The sequence below is a fragment of the Platichthys flesus genome, chromosome 18 (assembly GCF_949316205.1).
Source record: "Platichthys flesus chromosome 18, fPlaFle2.1, whole genome shotgun sequence".
NCBI lineage: Eukaryota > Metazoa > Chordata > Actinopteri > Pleuronectiformes > Pleuronectidae > Platichthys > Platichthys flesus.
In genome coordinates this window covers 800,002-821,244 of record NC_084962.1, presented here as the reverse complement: position 1 = coordinate 821,244, position 21,243 = coordinate 800,002, and the positions used below count along the sequence as shown (strand labels likewise).

The 21,243-nt window shown below is 43.8% G+C and overlaps 1 protein-coding gene across 1 annotated transcript; it reads right to left on the bottom strand.

Moving 5' to 3' along the window:
• Positions 1–1,113: 1,113 nt before the first annotated feature.
• Positions 1,114–20,876, bottom strand: serinc1 (serine incorporator 1). Its single transcript, XM_062410844.1, has 10 exons — positions 20,725–20,876; positions 20,090–20,251; positions 17,801–17,994; positions 17,561–17,640; positions 16,927–17,064; positions 11,421–11,590; positions 10,988–11,078; positions 10,419–10,560; positions 2,917–3,141; positions 1,114–2,192 (listed from the first exon to the last, which is right to left on the bottom strand). The coding sequence occupies exons 1-10, from the start codon at positions 20,761–20,763 to the stop codon at positions 2,054–2,056; spliced, it is 1,380 nt and encodes a 459-aa protein (XP_062266828.1). The 5' UTR covers positions 20,764–20,876; the 3' UTR covers positions 1,114–2,053.
• Between the last annotated feature and the right edge of the window lie 367 nt (positions 20,877–21,243).

Here is a 21,243-nt window from a genome sequence, read left to right as displayed (position 1 = left end):
CTTACTCTTTTCTGACTGCGAAGGGATTTACTCTTTTCCTCCACCTATAACCTGATATTACCCCTTTTTGATTTCAGACACAGTCCTCTGTCGTCCTCACTCGCAGCACCACGTTACCAGAGGAACTGATTGACTTACACTCCACTACATTTGAGAAGATTTTTTGTGTCTCTTATATTTGAGTTTTACCTATTTACCTTAAAGATAAAGATTGTATATACTAGATCTAATAAACACCTCTTAATATACTTCACATTTTTAATCAGAGGTTTAGGTTTCTGATGTTTTTATAAATCTATGACTTGTTAAAAGTTCTGTGAAGGTTTCTCTCTTTAAACTACACTAATATTCTTTAATTACAATAAATAATCAAATAGCTATGTATCTCATCACACCAGTAATGCTGACCTTTTGTCGAGGCATGTTAAGGTGTGGCGGCGGCTGCACTTCAGAGATTAAGTAAAGAATAAATTCAGCAGGAACCGCAATCAAATCCCCATCCCATCAGACTTTACTTTATTTGGCCGGTTTCACATTGACAGTGTTAGCTCTTTTCTAAATAAACCTTTGTGCTATGACTAATTGATTTTTATTTTGTGGTGGACAAAGTTTCAGATCCTTTACTTAAGCTATGGGAGAATATCCACAATATATTATATGAAAAGTCAAGTATGAAAAATCATTGAGTACAAGAACACATTTTAGCATCAAAACTAGTACGAAGTTATAAAGTACAATTACTGGATTGATCCCTCAGAATTTGATGCAGAACTAAAATATGCCAGCTGGTATGTCAGTTCTTCCAACTGAAATAGCTGATATGCCAACAGAAGGCATAGCATGAACCGCAGATCTGGGGGTCGTTGCTGACGTTACATTTCCTTGTTTAGATGAATAAAGTATTTCCTCAGATTTCTGTCAGGAGCTAGAGCTTAGCAGATAAACTTGTGTTCAGCTGTATAAAGGAAGAACCCACACAGCTCTGTATCTTCTTTAGTCCGTTCCACGTTTTCAGTGTCATCACTGCCAGGTTTATCTGCACTGTTGCTGCTCTCTGTCAGAACTGCTACAGCACAAAGTGCAGCTACTCAGACAAAAAACTGAATACACTGCTTATTTTTCCTTTGTTTTATTAATCCGGATACAATGTACTTTTACATGTCAAGAGAAACAAAATCTACTTAGGATAAAGCACAGGGGAGAAAATGAAACAAATATATAACCACAATCTCTATGAAGAGCTACATGCTAAGGTTTAACGTACAAGTCATCTAGAGGTTTTCAAATAAATGCTCATTTTTGCATATACAGTCAAATTAAATGGTTTTGTTGTGTATGTGCTAAGGAGAGTAAGATGCAAAGTGAAAACTGATGGTAGAGCTGTAACACAACAAACACAATGCTACACAGCACTGCTAATGGTACGAGTTAGAGAACTATAATAAGCTGCTCTCCTGCTTCAATGTGCTTGTGCCACAGCTGGAGTCCTGCTCACACACAACTCTAATCCACAAATGTAAAGCACTTCCTCTAATTTTTTACACATACAATTATTTCCATACGTAATACCACACAATACAACTGTCACTGTCTATGGTGGGGACACACTGACCAAAGCCATTGTCCTGCTTGTCTTAAAAGTTTCATATACAGCTACTGTTATTGTCACATCAACTTTCAAAGGAAAAGCATGCAGCTCTGTCTTTATAGAAAGAAAACTAAATAATTCACCAGTACTACACAGAATATATTTACAATGATGGCAGCATGGGGGAGCACTACAACAGGCTGCTGAGGGGGTCACAATGACATTACACTGGATGAGGCTGGGCTGCAGTCAGAGCTGGGACACCATACAGTAAATCCAGTCATCAGCCCTGCAGTGAGGAAGCTGCAACAGTCAGCACAGATGAGCCGAAACCACCTTACAAAACACCCAACCTGAGTGCAGCCACGGCCCCTCCAGCAATAACTGATGCATGGTTAGCTACCTGGTGTTTTACTGAAACAAAACATGTGTGATGCAGAGCATGGGTGTGTATTGTAAGCAGTTTCAGTCAAAGTCTCTGTTGACCAGGACCAGCGGAGCAACCAGGGTCCACACGTAGAGGGCAATGCAGATCCAGCTGGAGGAGATCTTCACCCATACTGATGGCCACTTGCTGGTCATGGCCTGGTAGTTGATGTCAGGGCTGCAAGGAGAGTATTCAGATTAAAGATCTGCAGCAACTAGTCTGGATTCCGAAAAATATTACAGTGTTTCAAAACTGTAGTTTATCACAGAAAGATGAGGAGCAATAACCAGACATCCACACTAATTTCATGCACACTTTACCAACTCACAATAAACAACAAAACTAATCAGAAGCTTTTATCAAACGTTCAGTATTTTAAGTGTACTTTGTGTTTGTTTGATTCGCTTGGTTCAAGTGGCAGGACAATCTGGATTCATGATCCGACATTCCTGATTAATTACTCAATAAATGTGATATACTTTGTTTGTGTAAAGAGTGCCTGAGACGGGCAGACACACACACTTGCAGACAGGATAGATATTCTTCCAGTAGATTATGAAACACAGTATTTAAACGTCATTGTTAAAGATTAGTTCAACGTGTAAGTGATTAGAAAAGAGCAGAGGAGTCTCTGATTGATGTGAAAAAGTAGTGGCTCAAATATGAAGCCATAAGACTTTTGCTAGGGTTGAGTACATATATATTTGTCTCTCCAGACTTGTAGATTATTATGCTGTTGAAAATGGTGCCCAACAAATCCATCACTTCCTCATATTTGACTGTTATTTGATAAAAACGACATTGAATTTGTCGACAATTATATTAAAACCATAGACTATTATTGAATCCCTGTTTACAGTTTGTTAGTTCTCCCTGCAGCTCCAAGCCTTGTGTGGCCTACCTGTACCAGTTGGTGAGCGTCATCATAATGTAGAGAGAAGCCAGGAATAGCATGAAGTGGAAGAAAGAGTACGAGTAGGTGACACCGTCCTTCTCGTTGTCCACAGCTCTGTTGTGGCCGCTGCCCTCCTCGAAACTGTCAGCCTGAGGCCCATCCTCGATAAGCGCTGACTCGTCACTGGTCAGAGTCAGCTTGTTAACACTGGCGTTGGATGAGTTACGAATACTTATGGAAAAACAAAGGAACAGAACGAAAGTCAGCATAGAATATCAACCTGCCAGTTGGTTCTTCAGTTCATATAGCGTCCGTTTTCCTATAAAAGGCCGCTAAGAGGCTTAAGTGGGCTCCAGGCTGTTACGCGTCGTACAATGAATCCAAGTGCGGTGATGAATATAGTTTGAGCATTTTATTGCTGCAGACCGAATGACAATTGATGAATGAAAACATGGTTGTTTGACGATGAAGACGACGACGACAACGACGGTAAACAGAAAATATAATCAGGTGCGCCACTAACCCCCTTTCTCCCCCCCCCCCCTCCGCTGATCTGACTGCCCAGGTATATAGATTAAGCCACACCCATGTGTCAATCAAACGGAAGTGACATGATCCCAAACAGTGTGACTAACCTTTCAAAATAAACAATAAACAAACAGACCAAATATGCATTTTGGCCCCTACAATTCCGGCCCCTAATTATTATGTTTCAAATAATAATTACAAATTTACTAACCCTAACCCTAACCCAAAGTCAAGTGTTCAGGAACAAAGTCAAGGGTCAAAAGTCAGTTTGCGTCAGTCAATGATCCGCTGCCTCCAGTAGTAGGCAGACTTTGGTGATGGGCCTGGTCAGAAATCCGGTCTTTGACTTGATCCGAAGCTGACGTACAAGTCCCTTTTTGTCCATAATGGTCTCCACAATCCTTCCAGTCAACCAGGAGTTGCGAGGCGCTGAATCATCCACAATGATGACGATGTCTCCTGGTGTGAAGTTGCGTCTTATGTTGGACCATTTCTGTAGTTCTTGCAGTTGGGGAAGATACTCCTTAATCCACCTTTTCCAAAATAAGTCAGACATATATTGAACTTGCCTCCACCTGCGGTGAGCATATAGGTCTTCCTTCTGAAACTGTCCTGGTGGCAGGGATGGCGTGCTTTTGAGAAGCAGAAGGTGATTTGGTGTGAGTGCTTCAAGGTCGTTGGGATCTATAGAAGCCTTTGTGATTGGACGACTGTTGAGAATAGCTTCGGCTTCACATAAGACTGTGTGGAGTCCCTCCTCATCCAGACTTTGCACATTTAGTGTTGAGTTGAGAACCTTCCGCACTGATCTGATTAATCTTTCCCAAACACCTCCATGGTGTGAGCCAGCAGGGGGATTGAATATCCAGTTTATTCCCTTTTGAAGCAGTATGTCATGGATCTGACCTGGATTCCATCCTTCAATAGCTTCCTTCAACTCGCGCTGTGCTCCCACAAAATTGGTTCCATTGTCTGATCGTATTTCCTTTACCTTGGCCTTGTCTGGCTATGAAGCGCCGAAGGGCATGGATGAAAGTCTGTGTCAAGCGATGAGGCCATTTCAAGGTGAATTGCTCTTGTAGCCAAACAGGTGAAAATAACACCATATCGCTTCACGACACTTCTGCAACGCTTCACTCCAAAGGGTCCAAAGTAATCGACTCCAACGTTTGTGAATGGTGGTTCATCTGGAGAGACTCTATCCAGGGGTAGATCAGCCATCTGCTGTTGTCCAGGAATAGCATTTATACGCCGACAGACAACACATTTAGACAGGATTTTCCTGATCAATACTGTGGCACCAGGAATCCAATATTTCTGACGCAGTCTGGATAGCATATGGTTGCGAACACCATGTCCCACCTCCCCATGAATATGTCGTAAAAGGAGGTCAGCAATGTGAAAGTCTTTGGCCAGAATGACAGGATGTTTCATTTCTTCTGGCATTGCTGCTCTGCTTAGGCGACCACCAACTCTTAACACATCTTTGTCCAGAATGGGGTTGAGTTTATGAATGTGGCTTGTCCTTTTAACATTCATTCCCTTTTTCAGATTTGAGATTTCATCTCCAAATCTCTTCTTTTGGCAGAAGCGGATTATCTCCTTCTCTGCACTCTCCAATTCGCCGATTGTGAGACGGATTTCCTGAGTGTCAAGATTTCCTTGCAAAGAGAGAACACCGCTTGCTGTTTTCCTCTTCCTGATTCGTTGCAGAAGCACTCCTTTGATTCTGAGCATCCATGCTACTGCCCTTTTCAACTGATTCCAGGATGAGAAGTAATGGATGAAGTTGGTTGTTGGATCCACTGCTTCAGGTCTTATTTGAGCAGCATTTACGGTTATGCTCTTGACTTCAGAGTCCTTCGGTGAAATTGCATCCAATCCATCAGGGTTCTGAGGCCACTCTTCCTGAGGACCATGAAGAAACGGAGGTCCGTACACCCACATTTTCTTCTTTAGGAAAGCTTTGACTTTCAGACCTCTGGAAGCCATGTCTGCTGGATTGTCATTTGTGTTGACGTACCTCCACTGATGTTCATCTGAGGCTTTGGCAATTTCAGTCACTCTGTTAGCCACGAATGTTCGAAATCGTGTGGTCCTGTTCTTTATGTACTTGAGCACAGAGGTGCTATCAGTCCAAAATGTAGATTCTGCTAGTTCCATCTGCAGCTCTTTCCTCAATATTGTGTCCATTCTGCTCGCCATGGTAGCAGCAGTCAACTCCATGCGAGGGATAGTGACTGGCTTCAAAGGAGCCACTCTGGCCTTTCCCATCACAAATGCACAATGCGTTTGGCCATGGTTGTTATGCATTAACAAATAACTCACAGTTCCATAACCATCCTGACATGCATCAGCAAAATGGAGTAGCTGGGCAGATGTTACCGCTCCGAAGTTTGTAGGTTTGAAGCATCTGTTGACTTTGAAGTCTTTCAGGTTATGGAGTTCCTGAATCCAGCTCATCCATTCTTTCACAATAGAGTCTGCTATCACATCATCCCAACCAGTCTTTTTCCGACACAATTCCTGTAGGGTCCTTTTTGCAGTCAGGACTACTGGTGCCAACATTCCAAAGGGATCATATACAGAACTGACAGTCTACAAAATCCCCCGTCTTGTGAGTGGTCTGTCTTTGAGGATGATTTTGAACTTGAAGACGTCAGACTGAACCCACCATTGTACACCTAACATCCTCTCAACAGGCAGTTTGTCATGGTCCAAATCCAGATCCTTCATTTCTTTTGCTCTTTCCGTTTCAGGTATGGCAGCCAATACATGACGACTATTGCTTATCCACTTGGTGAGTACAAAGCCTCCCTTGAAGCAAATGGCTCTTAACTCGTGATAAAGAGCTATTGCGTCCTCTTCTGAAGCTGCTGAAGCGAGGCAGTCATCCACATAAAAGTTGTTCAAGATGGTGTTGATAGCTTGTGGGCTGAACTGGCCAGTGTTGTCTTCAGCACATTTTCTCAGGGCAAAATTTGCACAACTTGGAGATGATGTTGCTCCAAATAAATTCACCGTCATTCTGTATTCCACCATGTTCTGACAGTAATCTCCAGCAGGCAACCAGACGAACCGTAGCAGGTCGCGATCTTCATTTGGTACTTGTACTTGGAGGAACATTGCTTCGATATCCGCAGCGATGACAACAGGTTCTTTACGGAATCTAGATATGACTCCAATCAAGGTGCTGGTGAGGTCTGGTCCCTGTAAGAGCTGAGAGTTCAGTGAAACTCCTTGATATGTTGCTCCACAGTCGAACACCACTCTAAGTTTTTTCTTTTGTGGATGCAAAACTCCATGGTGTGGTAGATACCATTTTCTGCCATCACTACATTCCAAGATTCCTTCTGGTACTTCCTCTGCATAGCCCTTGGATATCATGTCAGACATGAAGTTGGTGTACTCCAAGTGATAGCATGGATCTCTCTGGAAATGCCCTTTTAAGTTTAGTGTCCTCTGTTCAACGCAGTTCTTATTGTCAGGCAAGCAGATTTCCCTGTCCTTCAATGGTAAACCAAAGCAGTAATGTCCATTAACTAGCTTTGCAGATGTTGATACCAAATCCAAGAACTGCTGATCTTCTTTTGAAGGTTCTTGGTCATCTTTGACACACTCAGGAAAGTCAATCTTGAACTGCTGCTCCCATTGCTCATCAAGTGTAACAACTGATATCCTGTTAACACTGATTTCTGACTGCTCCTGAGCATAATCTCTTTTTCCTCCCAGGGGTCCGTTAACTGTCCAGCCGAGCATTGTTTTGACGGCATATGGTCCATCTCCCACACTCCTGATGACTTGAAGTGGTTTCAGAGCCTTTGGTACATCGGCGCCAATCAGCAACTCAATCTCACAGTCCAGTTCAGGTAAGTGAATATTCTTTAAATGATGCCACTGATTGATGTCATTTTGATGTGGGATGTTCCCTTTGTGCACAGGCATAGTCTTCTGAGTGTACACACATGGGAGATCACAGAAATCAGCGCCATGAAGTCCTGTAACCTCTAGGCCTGAAACAATGCTGGTTTCAACGACCTTCCTTTGACCCATTGTTCTCAGAAGAATATTTGATTTTCTTCCCTGGAGATTGAGCTTATTCATTAGCCCTAATGTGCAAAATGACGCAGTGCTTCCCGGGTCAAGGAATGCATATGTATGCACTGTTGTATTCCCCTTCTTGGCCTTTACTTTCACAGGCACTATGGAGAGTTTGCAATTGTCTTTACCGGCCCCAGTAAGACCACTTGTCTGTATCGAGGCTATGGCTCTGATGTCAGCTTCTTCCTTTGTTTGAGCTTGATGTTTGTCCATTTCAAATCTTCTTTGGTGGATATGCAGCATCTGAGGATGCTTCAAATTGCATATTTTGCAGCTGAGTCTCACAAATACTGGATCTGTTGCAATCCTCACCTGTTTTTCAAGGTAATTTACCAGATCCCTGAAGGTAGCTCTTTGGTTGTACCTTTCCTGAAAATCACATGCCACAGATCTCCATTTATCCCTCAATCGATATGGCAGCTTCTTAATTATAATTAGCAGGTTAGCAGACATGTTGAGCTCTTGCATGTTGTTGACATCTTCCATGGCATTGCAACATCCTCTTAGAAACAGAGTGTATGCTTGTAGTGTTTTTGTGTCATCTGGTCTAATTGACGACCATGAAAGAGCCTTCTCCATGTAGGCTGTAGCAATTTTATGCTCATTGCCAAAGTGCTCCTGCAGTAAGGATTTTGCCTTCCTGAATCCTCTATCTGCGGTCATATGAAGGCAGCTCCTCACCATTTCTCTTGGTTGTGCTTCAGTATATTGTTCCAGATAATAAAGACAATCTGTGGGGTTTGGGTTCTTGCTTTCGATGTTGTGTTCAAAGGATTTTATGAATGTTTGAAATTGAAGTTGGTCACCATCAAAACGACGAATCTCCTTCTTGGGCATTAAAGAGAGAGACTGTTGTTGAACTATTAATGCAGTGATGTCATTTTGCTTTTCCATGATGTTAAGCATGTTGCTCTGTTCACCATTGCTTGGAGCAGGCAATGTTGTTGGTATTGTAACATGTGCATCCATAGTTAATGTATTTGACTGAATTGTCACTGGCACTGTGGGGAGAGATTGGGTTTGATTAATGTCTCAGTCAGCAGTGGCCATTTGTGTTTTCTTTTCACGTTGTTTTTTCTCCATATACAAGTTCATACCATCTGACACTCTTGATCTGTGGCTACGCACACCAGATCTACTTGAGGCTCCAAGAATCTTCATTTTTGCCATTGTAGCAGCAAGATTTCCATCCAGTTCAAGTTGCTCTTTTTTCCTCCTTAGCTCCTCCTCTTGTGCTTCTATGGCATGTTTATCTTTTAGCATTTGTTGTATTACAATAAGAGCAGCCATTTCAGCCTCAGCCTTGATGCATGCAGATGAGGTGGTGGAAAATCTTGAGCATGAAGAATGTGATTTGTGACTCCTGTTGGTAATATTTGACACACTGTCACTTGGCTTTATTTCATCCTGCATGTCAGATATTGCTTTATTCTGTTGGGAAGGAATGGCAGCTGGAACATCAGAGTGTGGTATATTTTCCTTTAATTCAACAGGTGCAACAGGTGGTCCCTCTTCAGGTGGAGTGGGAGAGATGACTGATTGTGCAGCAAACACATCTTCAGTCACCTTTCTTGCTTGTGGAAAGTGTCTTTCAATCTCAGAGAGCCATGTCTTTACACCATCAATGAAGTCTGTGTTGTGTTTTATTATGCGTCCAAACCACTCCTTTTGGGTTACCTTTTCCTCTTTGGGAAGTAAAAAAATCACTGACTCATGTGCTGCATTTGCATTTTCATACAGTTGTTTGAGTTCATTCAGTTTGAATTGCACTTTCTTTGCATTTTCATCATTTTTCATGAGCCCTTTAATTTCACGTGAGAGCTCTTTCATTTTTTTCACATTAGATTGACATTGCTTTTGAAGAGTTTCCATTTTGCAAGCCAGTGCTTTGGCTGTAAGCTTGACCGTTCTCTTCTCCGTAATTTCCATTTCATTTGAGTCACTCATTATGTGAACTTTCAACGTGCACAATTCACCAAAGCACAGAGCAACACACACAATGCAATCCGCAATGACATTGATTCAGACACAATGCGATTTTCAACACAACAGCACAGCTCAGCAAACGGCGGCCACTGCTCATCACGCAGTCCTCCAATCAGCCCCTACAATTGCCGATCGCGACAAACCAAGCACGCGCAACACAAGCCCAAACAAACAGTCCCCAATGGACAAAACGGCAGTCTTTCCAAACTGTGTTCAACTTCAAACAACTACACAGAAGGATCAACAAACATACCGATTCTGATGGCTGTGATACGCTGCTGTCACTTCCGCGTTACACCGCTGCTGCAGTCAATCATGTGTCTCTGAGCCCAGGCGTCCGCAGAAGGGTCCCCTGTTGCATAGTTCGTTCAGTCCAAAACATCGAGATCCAAGCGATATGAGCAACGTTGAATCCCGTGGTGTTTTGATTATTTTCTGTTTAAATTATAGTGTCCGTTTTCCTATAAAAGGCTGCTAAGAGGCTTAAGTGGGCTCCAGGCTGTTACGCGTCGTACAATGAATCCAAGTGCGGTGATGAATATAGTTTGAGCATTTTATTGCTGCAGACCGAATGACAATTGATGAATGAAAACATGGTTGTTTGACGATGAAGACGACGACGACAACGACGGTAAACAGAAAATATAATCAGGTGCGCCACTAACCCCCTTTCTACCCCCCCCCCCCTCCGCTGATCTGACTGCCCAGGTATATAGATTAAGCCACACCCATGTGTCAATCAAACGGAAGTGACATGATCCCAAACAGTGTGACTAACCTTTCAAAATAAACAATAAACAAACAGACCAAATATGCATTTTGGCCCCTACAGTTCATGTGGGTGTTTCCACATATGTTTGTGACTGCAAAGATGTGTTAAAGGATAACCTCACCTGGAGTAGAGGACACACATGAGGAAAAGGATCAATCCCACAATCCCTTGGGCATCCCACCACTGAACCACATGGTCCTGAGTTGCAGGACTGGTACTGTTTAGCCCAATAATACCCAGAAGGCTTGGGTTACATTTCCTGTCTGTGAGAAATAAAAAAACAGATGCACTGCTGCGGTCATTACATGACCATGGTGTCTACTGATTTTAAAAAACAGGCTTTCTTATCCTAATTAGCATCAATGATCCAGATTGAAACTGGGTCTCACAGTGAATAGATGTATGCATGAGCAGGGCAATGACTGCAGACAGTATCACTGGGAGAGTAAGACAATAGAGATGTGTTTTTAAGGTTAGTTCATCCAGTATACTTACTTATATGATTGTTAAGTTTTTTTTACATCACATGTACATCAGTTAACTCTCAGTGCACTGTGAGGAGAAGCTGTGCTCTGGCTGACCTCAATACACCATCAGACTTGCAGTATTTTCAGTGACTGTCCTTACGCCCAGATTTCTGCATGTCAATTTTAACATTTCTACAAAATCACTCAAAAAACATGATCTTACCAGGCTCATTGGTCATGGCAGACCAGGTCAGGTACATAGTGTATAGGGTAACCAGGGAAGACTGCAGCAGGCCAGACCTTGGCTGGGACTCCTTTATCCAGAAAACACCGGGAATTAGTATGAGAATTATATAACACTAACTAATAAAAAAAGGAAAGCTTCAGCTCACCTGCTGAGCTTCATGTACGAAGTGACATATGACCCACAGACCCAAAACCCCAAATACAGATTGTATAATGAGCATTCTTAAATCATATAAAGTGGCAGGTCTCCCTCTAAAACGGCAGTCTTTCAAACCTACTTCGCCATCACCACTGACGATCTTCCTCTCACCTGACATTTACATTCTACAGTATAAGACATCTGGTCATATTTTCTCAGTCACAGACATCCCTGCTCAGACATGGATGGAAAAAAAAGAACATCTGCGAACCTGGATCTGGGGCAGGATTGACAGGACAGAGGCAGTGATGCAGAGGAGCATGTTGATGCTAATGAAGACCTTGTTCTCAGTGCAGCCATCGGAGTGGGTGTAGTAGATGTAGAACATGATCAGAGATACCAGAGACAACAGGTAGTTGACTGCAGTGACTGAAAGAAGAGCTATGGACAAAGTAATTTCAAGTTTTATTATGTGTTATACTGTTACACGGCATAAATGAAAACACATGATAACAAGTGTCCTTTGGCAAGATGCTGCACACCAAAATGGCCCCTCGTAGATGTTGAATGCACTGATTGAAAGTTGCTTTGGATAAGAGCGTCAACTAAATGTAATGTAATGTATATTGTGTTTATATTGTACAAATTATTTTTAATTTATTCAACTTAATATGATCATATTATTTTATGATATAAATAACTAGAAAACAAGCTTATTGATAAACCTGTTCTCAATCAGATCTGTTTGGTTGTCAATGGGATACCATTGAACACTAGACAAGTTTAGGATGTCAGGATGGGGCAGGGCAGCTCCTGGCTAAAGGCCGAATTATACTCGTGTTGCACGGACGCACGCAAGCACGCAAGACACGCAACACGCCCCTTTCGTGCACTCTGGCGTCTTGCGTGCGTCTGTTTATTTTTCTAACTATACGACAAAACGACGCGAGCCTCACGCAGCCCGCAAGGCTTGTGATTGGTCGGCTTACTACATCCCGTCCAGAGTCTAGTTTCCGGTTTCATGCCCCACAATACGCGGAAATCACGGAAGATTTAGAAGAACGAATATGGACCAAATAGATGAGCACTTGGCAGAAGAGATCCGAAAGTATGACCACTTGTATAACCCGTCACTGACTGGCCGATTTGTCTGCCAGAAATAGGCTATGAGGAGCCGGAGTGGCGATGTAAATAAACATTCGACGAAGAAGAAGACGTCTCTTCTTTGTGTGTTTTGTCTTTGAAAAAAAACGTTACTCCGCCTAGTGTTCTGGCGGTGAATTGCGTTGCAACACGCGCAGCACATTAGAGAAGCATAAACCAAAACGGATCCTTCGATGCAGCTGCGTGGCCTTCCGCGGTTGCAGTCGCAGGACTATAATTACGCCTTAAAGGCCAAATTATACTCGTGTTGCACAGACGCACGCAAGCACACAAGACACGCAACACGGCCCTTTCGAGCCCTCTGGCGGCTTGCGTCCGTCCGCCAATTTTTCTAAAGGCCTAATTATAGTCCTGCGACTGCAACCGCGGAAGGCCACGCAGCTGCATCGACGGATCCGTTTTTGGTCTATGCTTCCTAAACGTGTTGCGCGTGTTGCAACGCAATTCACCGCCAGAACACTAGGCGGAGTAACGTTTTTTTCAAAGACAAAACACACATTGTAACTAAACAGTTTCATTGTTGGACATGAAACCGGAAACTAGACTCCGGACGGGATGTAGTCAGCCGACCAATCACAAGCCTTACGGGCTGCGTGAGGCTCGCGTCATTTGGTCGTATAGTTAGAAAAATTGGCGGACGCACGCAAGCCGCCAGAGGGCTCGAAAGGGGCGTGTGTCGTGTCTTGCGTGCGTCCGTGCAACACGAGTATAATTTGGCCTTAACTATACGACAAAACGACGCGAGCCTCACGCAGCCCACAAGGCTTGTGATTGGTCGGCTTACTACATCCCGTCCGGAGTCTAGTTTCCAGTTTCATGCCCCACAATACGCGGAAATCACGGAAGATTTAGAAGAACGAATATGGACCAAATAGATGAGCACTTGGCAGAAGAGATCCGAAAGTATGACCACTTGTATAACCCGTCACTGACTGGCCGATTTGTCCGCCAGAAATAGGCTATGAGGAGTCGGAGTGGCGATGTAAATAAACATTCGACGAAGAAGAAGACGTCTCTTCTTTGTGTGTTTTGTCTTTGAAAAAAACGTTACTCCGCCTAGTGTTCTGGCGGTGAATTGCGTTGCAACACGCGCAGCACATTAGAGAAGCATAAACCAAAACGGATCCTTCGATGCAGCTGCGTGGCCTTCCGCGGTTGCAGTCGCAGGACTATAATTACGCCTTAAAGGCCAAATTATACTTGTGTTGCACGGACGCACGCAAGCACACAAGACACGCAACACGGCCCTTTCGAGCCCTCTGGCGGCTTGCGTCCGTCCGCCAATTTTTCTAAAGGCCTAATTATAGTCCTGCGACTGCAACCGCGGAAGGCCACGCAGCTGCATCGACGGATCCGTTTTTGGTCTATGCTTCCTAAACGTGTTGCGCGTGTTGCAACGCAATTCACCGCCAGAACACTAGGCGGAGTAACGTTTTTTTTCAAAGACAAAACACACATTGTAACTAAACAGTTTCATTGTGGGACATGAAACCGGAAACTAGACTCCGGACGGGATGTAGTCAGCCGACCAATCACAAGCCTTACGGGCTGCGTGAGGCTCGCGTCATTTGGTCGTATAGTTAGAAAAATTGGCGGACGCACGCAAGCCGCCAGAGGGCTCGAAAGGGGCATGTGTCGTGTCTTGCGTGCGTCCGTGCAACACGAGTATAATTTGGCCTTAACTATACGACAAAACGACGCGAGCCTCACGCAGCCCACAAGGCTTGTGATTGGTCGGCTTACTACATCCCGTCCGGAGTCTAGTTTCCGGTTTCATGCCCCACAATACGCGGAAATCACGGAAGATTTAGAAGAACGAATATGGACCAAAAAGATGAGCACTTGGCAGAAGAGATCCGAAAGTATGACCACTTGTATAACCCGTCACTGACCCGCCAGAAATAGGCTATGAGGAGCCGGAGAGGCGATGTAAATAAACATTAGACGAAGAAGAAGACGTCTCTTCTTTGTGTGTTTTGTTTTCGAAAAAAAAAGTTACTACGCCTAGTGTTCTGCCGGTGAATTGCGTTGCAACACGCACAACACGTTTAGGAAGCATAAACCAAAACGGATCCGTCGATGCAGCTGCGTGGCCTTCCGCGGTTGCAGTCGCAGGACTATAATTAGGCCTTAAGATGGGGCAGGCCTCAGTATGCTTCTCCGAGTCCGTTGCGGACTGACGGACGGACGGATCGGACGGACCCTTTTTGATTTATAGTTCTACGAGCCTTTTTGTTGTGAAAACAATTCACCGCCAGAACAGTAGATGGCGCAACGGAAGTCGAGCTTAGAGAAGCCTACATCATGAGGTATATAGAAGAAGTCCACGCTGGTTTATTTACGTCCTCCCGACTCCTCACACACAGTGAACGATGGCAACTAACAAAAAAAGGATGTTGATGACGCGACAGTTTTTGCTGAATAAAGTGACACCCAGCGGGTCAAAATGCTTATGTTATCGTGTCTTAACGCAGCGGTTCCCCGGTCTTGTTTCCAAACTGCGTTGCTAATTCAACAGCTGCAACAGCTTGAAGCTACACAGAGGCAGCTAGCTTCCCCCCAGCTTCCACACACAGTCAGCACGGACACCCGATACTAACTACTACCAAGTGTTTGCCTAACCTGACGGTGTTTGAGAAACAGTGTCATAACAGCCGTGGGATTAAAGTCAGCGGGTTTTTGCGCTGTTCCCACCGCAGTTAGCATGGTGACTAGCCCGCTAGCCCAGTTATGAAAGTTCGTTATAACCGTATGTGACCGTACACACATGCCGTAAGTGCTCTAACCAGCCACCGTCAGCCGGACAACGCCACTGGCTTAACACACTTGTCACATTAATCATAGAGTCGTAGTTGTGATTTTGGTTTATTGTGATGTAGGGAATGGAACAGGAAGTTTCCAGGTAGCGGACCAATCACAGCCAAGGGCTATCCGTGGGCTCTCCGCCATTTCGACGTGTAGTTAGAAAAATGAGAGCTGCACGAAAAGCTCTCCGAGGAGCCGCGTTGGAGAAGGCGGTCCTATCTGTCCGTGTCCGTCAAAACGGAGAAGTATACATTGGCCTTTAAGCGACACAGGTAGTTGCCTAGGACGCAAAATGCAGAGAGGGTGCCAGTAGAGGCTGATTTATCATGACGTGATACATGCAATGTTAACCAATGCAGTAACGTCACACCATCATCCTCTAACCCCGGGGACACCGCGGAGGCAGAAGCACTGCGAAAGCCGTCCGACTCATCTCCTACCCATTATAAATCAATTGGGGTGTTCACACCGGCAGTGAATGTGCATTTTATTCATATCTAGTATTTCATTTTGTAAACAATTTTTTTGTTAACTTGTTTTGCTAATGAATGTAGCCTCTGGAGTGAAGGAAGGAATTTGCATTTGTGTTTGTGCTTGTGTGTGTGTGTGTGTGGTGGGGGGCGCATGCAGTTTTGCTTGTGTTTGTTGGGGGGGACAATCTGAAATCTCGCCTAGGGCTCCAACATTTATCTATCAACTAATTTACAGATTAGTCGATTAATCTTAACGAAAAATTTTCCTAAAAAAAAAAATCTAATTGACCAATCGTGCCTTTTATTTCGCTCACCGCGAGCGTATCACACCAGGAAACACACTGAAAAATAATTTTAAACGATGTTAATGACATTTTATATAAATGATCAGATATGCATTCAATACTTTAGATTCCCCTTCAGTAGTCCTGGAGTTTTAATTTCCCAAATTTCCCAATCACATAATTAAATATCCCCCTCGGCCCATCATCACAAGCACACAAGCAGATAGACAGAGATAGAGAAAGAGAGGGTTGAGGGGGGCTATGAAGACCATCATCATTTACCCCCAAACCAGTACATTAAAACGGGTTACATACAACAACATGCGGAGAAAGCAGAATCATGGGCTGACTGGTGCGGAGAAATGCGGCGGCGTGCTTGAGAATGGCGCTGGGCTGCGCGCCGCTTTGGTGTCCGGTGTAAACCCGCCGTTACGTAGTGATATTGAAGAAGATCATTTGTTATAATTAATTGAAATGAAACGTTTTAGAAATCGAAAAGGTAAATTCATAAAATAAAAAAAACGATTGTCAGTTTAAAATATTGATATCGACGTCGACTAATCGCGGCAACACAAAGTAAACGTCAGTCCTGTACTTGTGATCAGTGATGGTGTTTATTGTTAAAGTGTAAAGTGAGCGCAGTTCAGAGGAGTGAGGAATAAGAAGACAGGATGAGCGGACCTTTAATGTGAGTCTGTCCTGAAGCAGCAGTGTTATAATTTATCAGCAGTGGAAATCAGCTGAATCAATGAACATAGCTGAAATGCAGTCAATCCTCCTCTCTACAGGAGCCCAAACATTAACACCTGTCTCGCTGCTGCTCCTATGCTCTTTGCGTCAACCTATCTTGATGTGGGTGTGTCTCTCATCCAGCCACATGATTGGTTTGGGTTTGCACGATTCTTATTCTCATTAGCTGTTCATGGTGTCTTTGTTATATAGGTTAAGTTATATAGCTATAATTATCGATATCGTGTTATCCCCAAGCCCTACGTGCAACATAAGACTGTACATCAATACATTTAGCCCCATGATAACACTGTAACCATACCTGCATACCAGCAGCGAGAGTTGCCCTCCTCCATCTTCTCCACCCAAGACTCATTCCAGGAATGTGCAAAGTCAATGAGTAAAACCAGCTGGATGAGGATGAAGCAGAATGCTCCAGCCATTCCAATATAGAACCACACTGTGGAACAAAGAGAGAAAAAAACTCTACCTTACAACATCTGTGGGTTAATTTAAATCAAAACTCTGACATTTGAGGACCTTACAAGTGTCACCACAAACTGAACTCAGAACCACAATGAAGGCTAACTGGCTGAGCACGCACTGACTGTTAGCTGTAATTTCACTCACCATGTGTAATGAATAAATACAATCTCAACTGCCTTGTAAACTAGAATTACCGTAATGCAGGTGTATGCCTCCACCAGTAAGTGCAGTTTCAGTGACTGTTACCTTTACCTTTGACCACTAAAACTAAATTAGTTTATTATTGCGCTGAAGAACCACTGGTTCAGAATTTAGATATCCAAGCCAGTGGTGTCCAAAGACACCACTGGCTGTATTTATGCGAACGCATAAAATAAGATGCTTGAGTGCTCACACAATTACAGGTACATTTGACAGCTACATTGGATTTTTTCAAGAGGCAAATTATAACAATGAAATAGAATAGGTACCAGTTGTGAAGGGACCTTCTGAGATGAAAAATGATCCAATCGTGATGGCAGTAGCTGCCGCAAACTTGAAGAGCCAAAACCTGAAAGCGAGACAAACATCTAGTTATTAGTGCCTTTTAAATCACTTCCACTTGTCTCACATCAGTCTAAGATGCATGCATGTATGCATGTATGGTAAGTGGGTATGTTGGCTTAGAAAGATGGATGGATGGGTGGGTGGAAAGATGGATGCTGCCTCACCCGTTGTGTAGCGCAGCCCGGGGGTCTTGGCTGCTCTTGACTTTGATCATGAGCAGAGAGAAGAGCAGGTAGAACATGGCCATCCCGAAGCAAACACGGTAAACAGCCTTATAGCCAACCAGCACATCACAGTTCACATGACCCTCCACACCAGGAATAGACGAACCCGTCCCTCCTTCACAGAAACCTGGAATCTATAGCATCAAAGAGCAGAAGCTAATATACTGCACCACAAAGAAGGACTTCTAATCAGAAAGGTCAAAAGCAGCAAATAAAGGGTTGGGTGATATGCTGCAATTTTCCAATCATCCACCATCAGACCAATCATTTTGTTCGATGATATATAAGTGCATGCATATGTGCCTTTGTTTGGCTTTGTGTGTTATTATCAGCAAATTATGGTAAAGAGCTTGTTGAATTTAAGAAAACAAAATTACTTATGATTGTTTTGGCTTTAAATCTGACGCAACCGGTAAACAGAAAGACCTATGTGAAGTAATTTGACATCTTGTAATTTGTGGGAACTGTTGGTTATCTCTACAAACTTAAGGTCTTGACCTTATTATGTTTATTATTAGGCTCTTAAATTTGACTGAACAGAATATATTTTATTGCAATCGATTCTTCATTTTTGCCAAGGACATTTGTGTGTAGCACTTTGTAACCTTGTTTAGATAAGTGCTATACAAATAAAGTTAATATTATTTTATCTTCATATACAAGTACAGCAAAATATTCTAACTAATAAATTCCCGAACTCTATTACTTAAGACATATTGTTTTCAGGAGGAGCTGAGTGAACAAAATAATGGAGGCAGCTAGGAACACTTTACTAATTTAAGGAAAGTATCAGTCATTATGTAGTGATCACTGTTGATATTATGGTGTTGGCTACCAGCAAAATGACATATGGAAGTTAAAAATAGGTTTGAACTGTAGTTGAGTAGGTGTGCATTTGAGTGTCTGTGTGTCAGCCAGAAAAGAAGAGAAATTGTAAGTGATATACATAATATACAATGCTCAAAGAAATTAAAGGAACACTTAATCGTCACAGTATAACAGCAAGTCAGTGAAATTTTAGGGACTTCAATGTGTCCATTTAGGAATCTGTTTCATCTGCTTTGAAGCAAGTTTAAAATAAAAAAAAATAGATGCAATGGAGAAGCAAAATCAAGACAACCCCCCCAAAAGAGAATGGTTTTGCATTCTGATACTATAGGCCTTGCACTCGTTCACACCATTACCGTAACCAGCTCTGTGGTTGTCTTACTCAGTGCGCGCCGACAGAGCCACTACGCAAATATCATGTGAACATGAAAACATGTGAAAATGTGAACACCCTGATGACCTGCTCACTTATCAATCTCTGCCACTATTACTGCAGCCAAAAGCTCCTTTTACCAAACAAAAATTCATCCCTCATTTTCCAATCCCCCCAAAAAACACCTTCTGTAACTCGGTTCCATTAACTTCATCTTCATCTCCTTTGCTTTCCTCTTTCATCCCCCTGTCTCCCAATCAAGTTTTAACCTCGGTAACCTCTGCCTGCCCAGCCACCTGCCCCCTTGACCCCATCCCATCTCAAATTCTCCAGTCTATTGCTCCTGACCTTCTTCCTTTTCTCACCCATCTTTTCTACACTTCCATGTCAACTGGCTGTTCTCACAAACCCCAGAAGGAGGTAAGAGTAAACCCTCCTGAAGAAACCCACCCTTGACCCGTCTGAAGTTATCCACTACAGACCTGTCTCTCTTCTTCCCTTTCTTGCCAAAACTCTGAAGCGAGCTATCTTTAATCAACTCTCCTCCTATCTTCACTATATCAATATTTTTGATCTGCACCAGTCTGGTTAAGGCAGACTGGTGCGGACTCACATGGCTTTTCCTACCAAAGCTACTCCCATGACGCCCAACTAATCCTCTCTTTTCCCTAATCTGAAACACAGGTAGCAGCATGAATCTCGGCCTGTCTGACTGTCATCTCTCAGTGGATATCTGCACACCACCTTTACAAGACCGGACTACTTTTCACTAGAAACCTGGGTGTGACGCTCGACAGTCAACTCTTCCTTACTGTGAACATTATTACAAAAACCTGCTCCTGTAGATACATGCAGCGAAACATCGGGAGACTATATCCCCCTTCTCACTCAGAAGACAGCGCAGGTTTTGGTCTGTAAAGTAACATCAGGGCAAAAAATGGACATTGACAATAATCCCTGTATACACACCGTGCTCTTTCCTGTGTTGTAATATTAAATAACTTTGGTGTTGTAGGTGAAAATCGTACCTTCTTGAGCTGGCCCTCCATGCCCGGCATCAACATGATACAGGCAATGCCGACTCCAAACAGCAGGAAGAAGGCGTAGATGAGCCGGGTCACCGTCGAGTTGTTCCCACTGGGGCAGCAACGACACAGCAGGCAGGGGGCGCTGCCGCACAGGCACGGGATCTACACAAACACACAAACAGCGAGGGCCAGTTGTTTACTGGAACTGGACGGGGAGGGGAGGGGAGGTGATATGAGACAGGCCCGTGTGCGTCTACAGCTGATACCGGACACTGTTTTTATATACACGCGGCGGTGTCGCAACATTTCTGTTGACATCATCAAAAGCTGTTTGTTCCCACTATTTTCTAACACAAACATTTAGCGTCCAGCGCCACCCAGCAGATAAAAGAGGCTAGTTATACAATAACGCAGGCTGATCCAAACATAGACGGAAGCCGTGTGATTTATTTCAAGGCCGCAGGAGCCAGGTCCTGCAATCCCTGCTTGTCTTTTGTTTTGTTTACTGTCCGCAGCCTCGGCCCGTTGCTCCGTGTTGCACAGTCATGGCAGCTGAGTGAAGACGGAGCAGCTGAAAATAAATAAACACACAGCAGCTGCCAATGTCACCGTCAGTACGAAGGCGCTGTACTCACCCAGCTCGCCATGGAGCACAGTCCCAGAACGGCTCCCATAATGTCTGATGCCTATCCTTCAGTCTGGCGTTAGATTTCTCGCTAACCGTGTCCCAGAAGATGGAGGATGTTCTGCCTTTCTTCTTCTGATGAAGCAGGGTCTGGGTAGTTCAAATGTATATCTGTATTTTGCTGCCCTCCACTGGACGCTCTCTCTCTCTCCCTCCCTCCCTATGAGGTTGCAGAGATGCTCCAATTCCCCCAGTCGCAATAACGTTAGCTGTGTGTCCCAGCACAGTCTCAAGAGCTTAGAGGGGATACAAGGGTATCCCCAGCTCACGAGGCGAGCTGGACGGGGTTGAGATTGAGAAGGGCATCTACCGAGCAGCAGGGCCGTATCTGCTCCTTTGTTAGAGGGGGAACAGGTAGCACTAAAGAATAACCTCCAACGCGTTACTGGCAGAGGTGGGGCCAAGTCATTTTTTTGCAAGTCCCAAGTAAGTCTCAAGTCTTTGCCCTCAAGTCCCGAGTCAAGTCCCA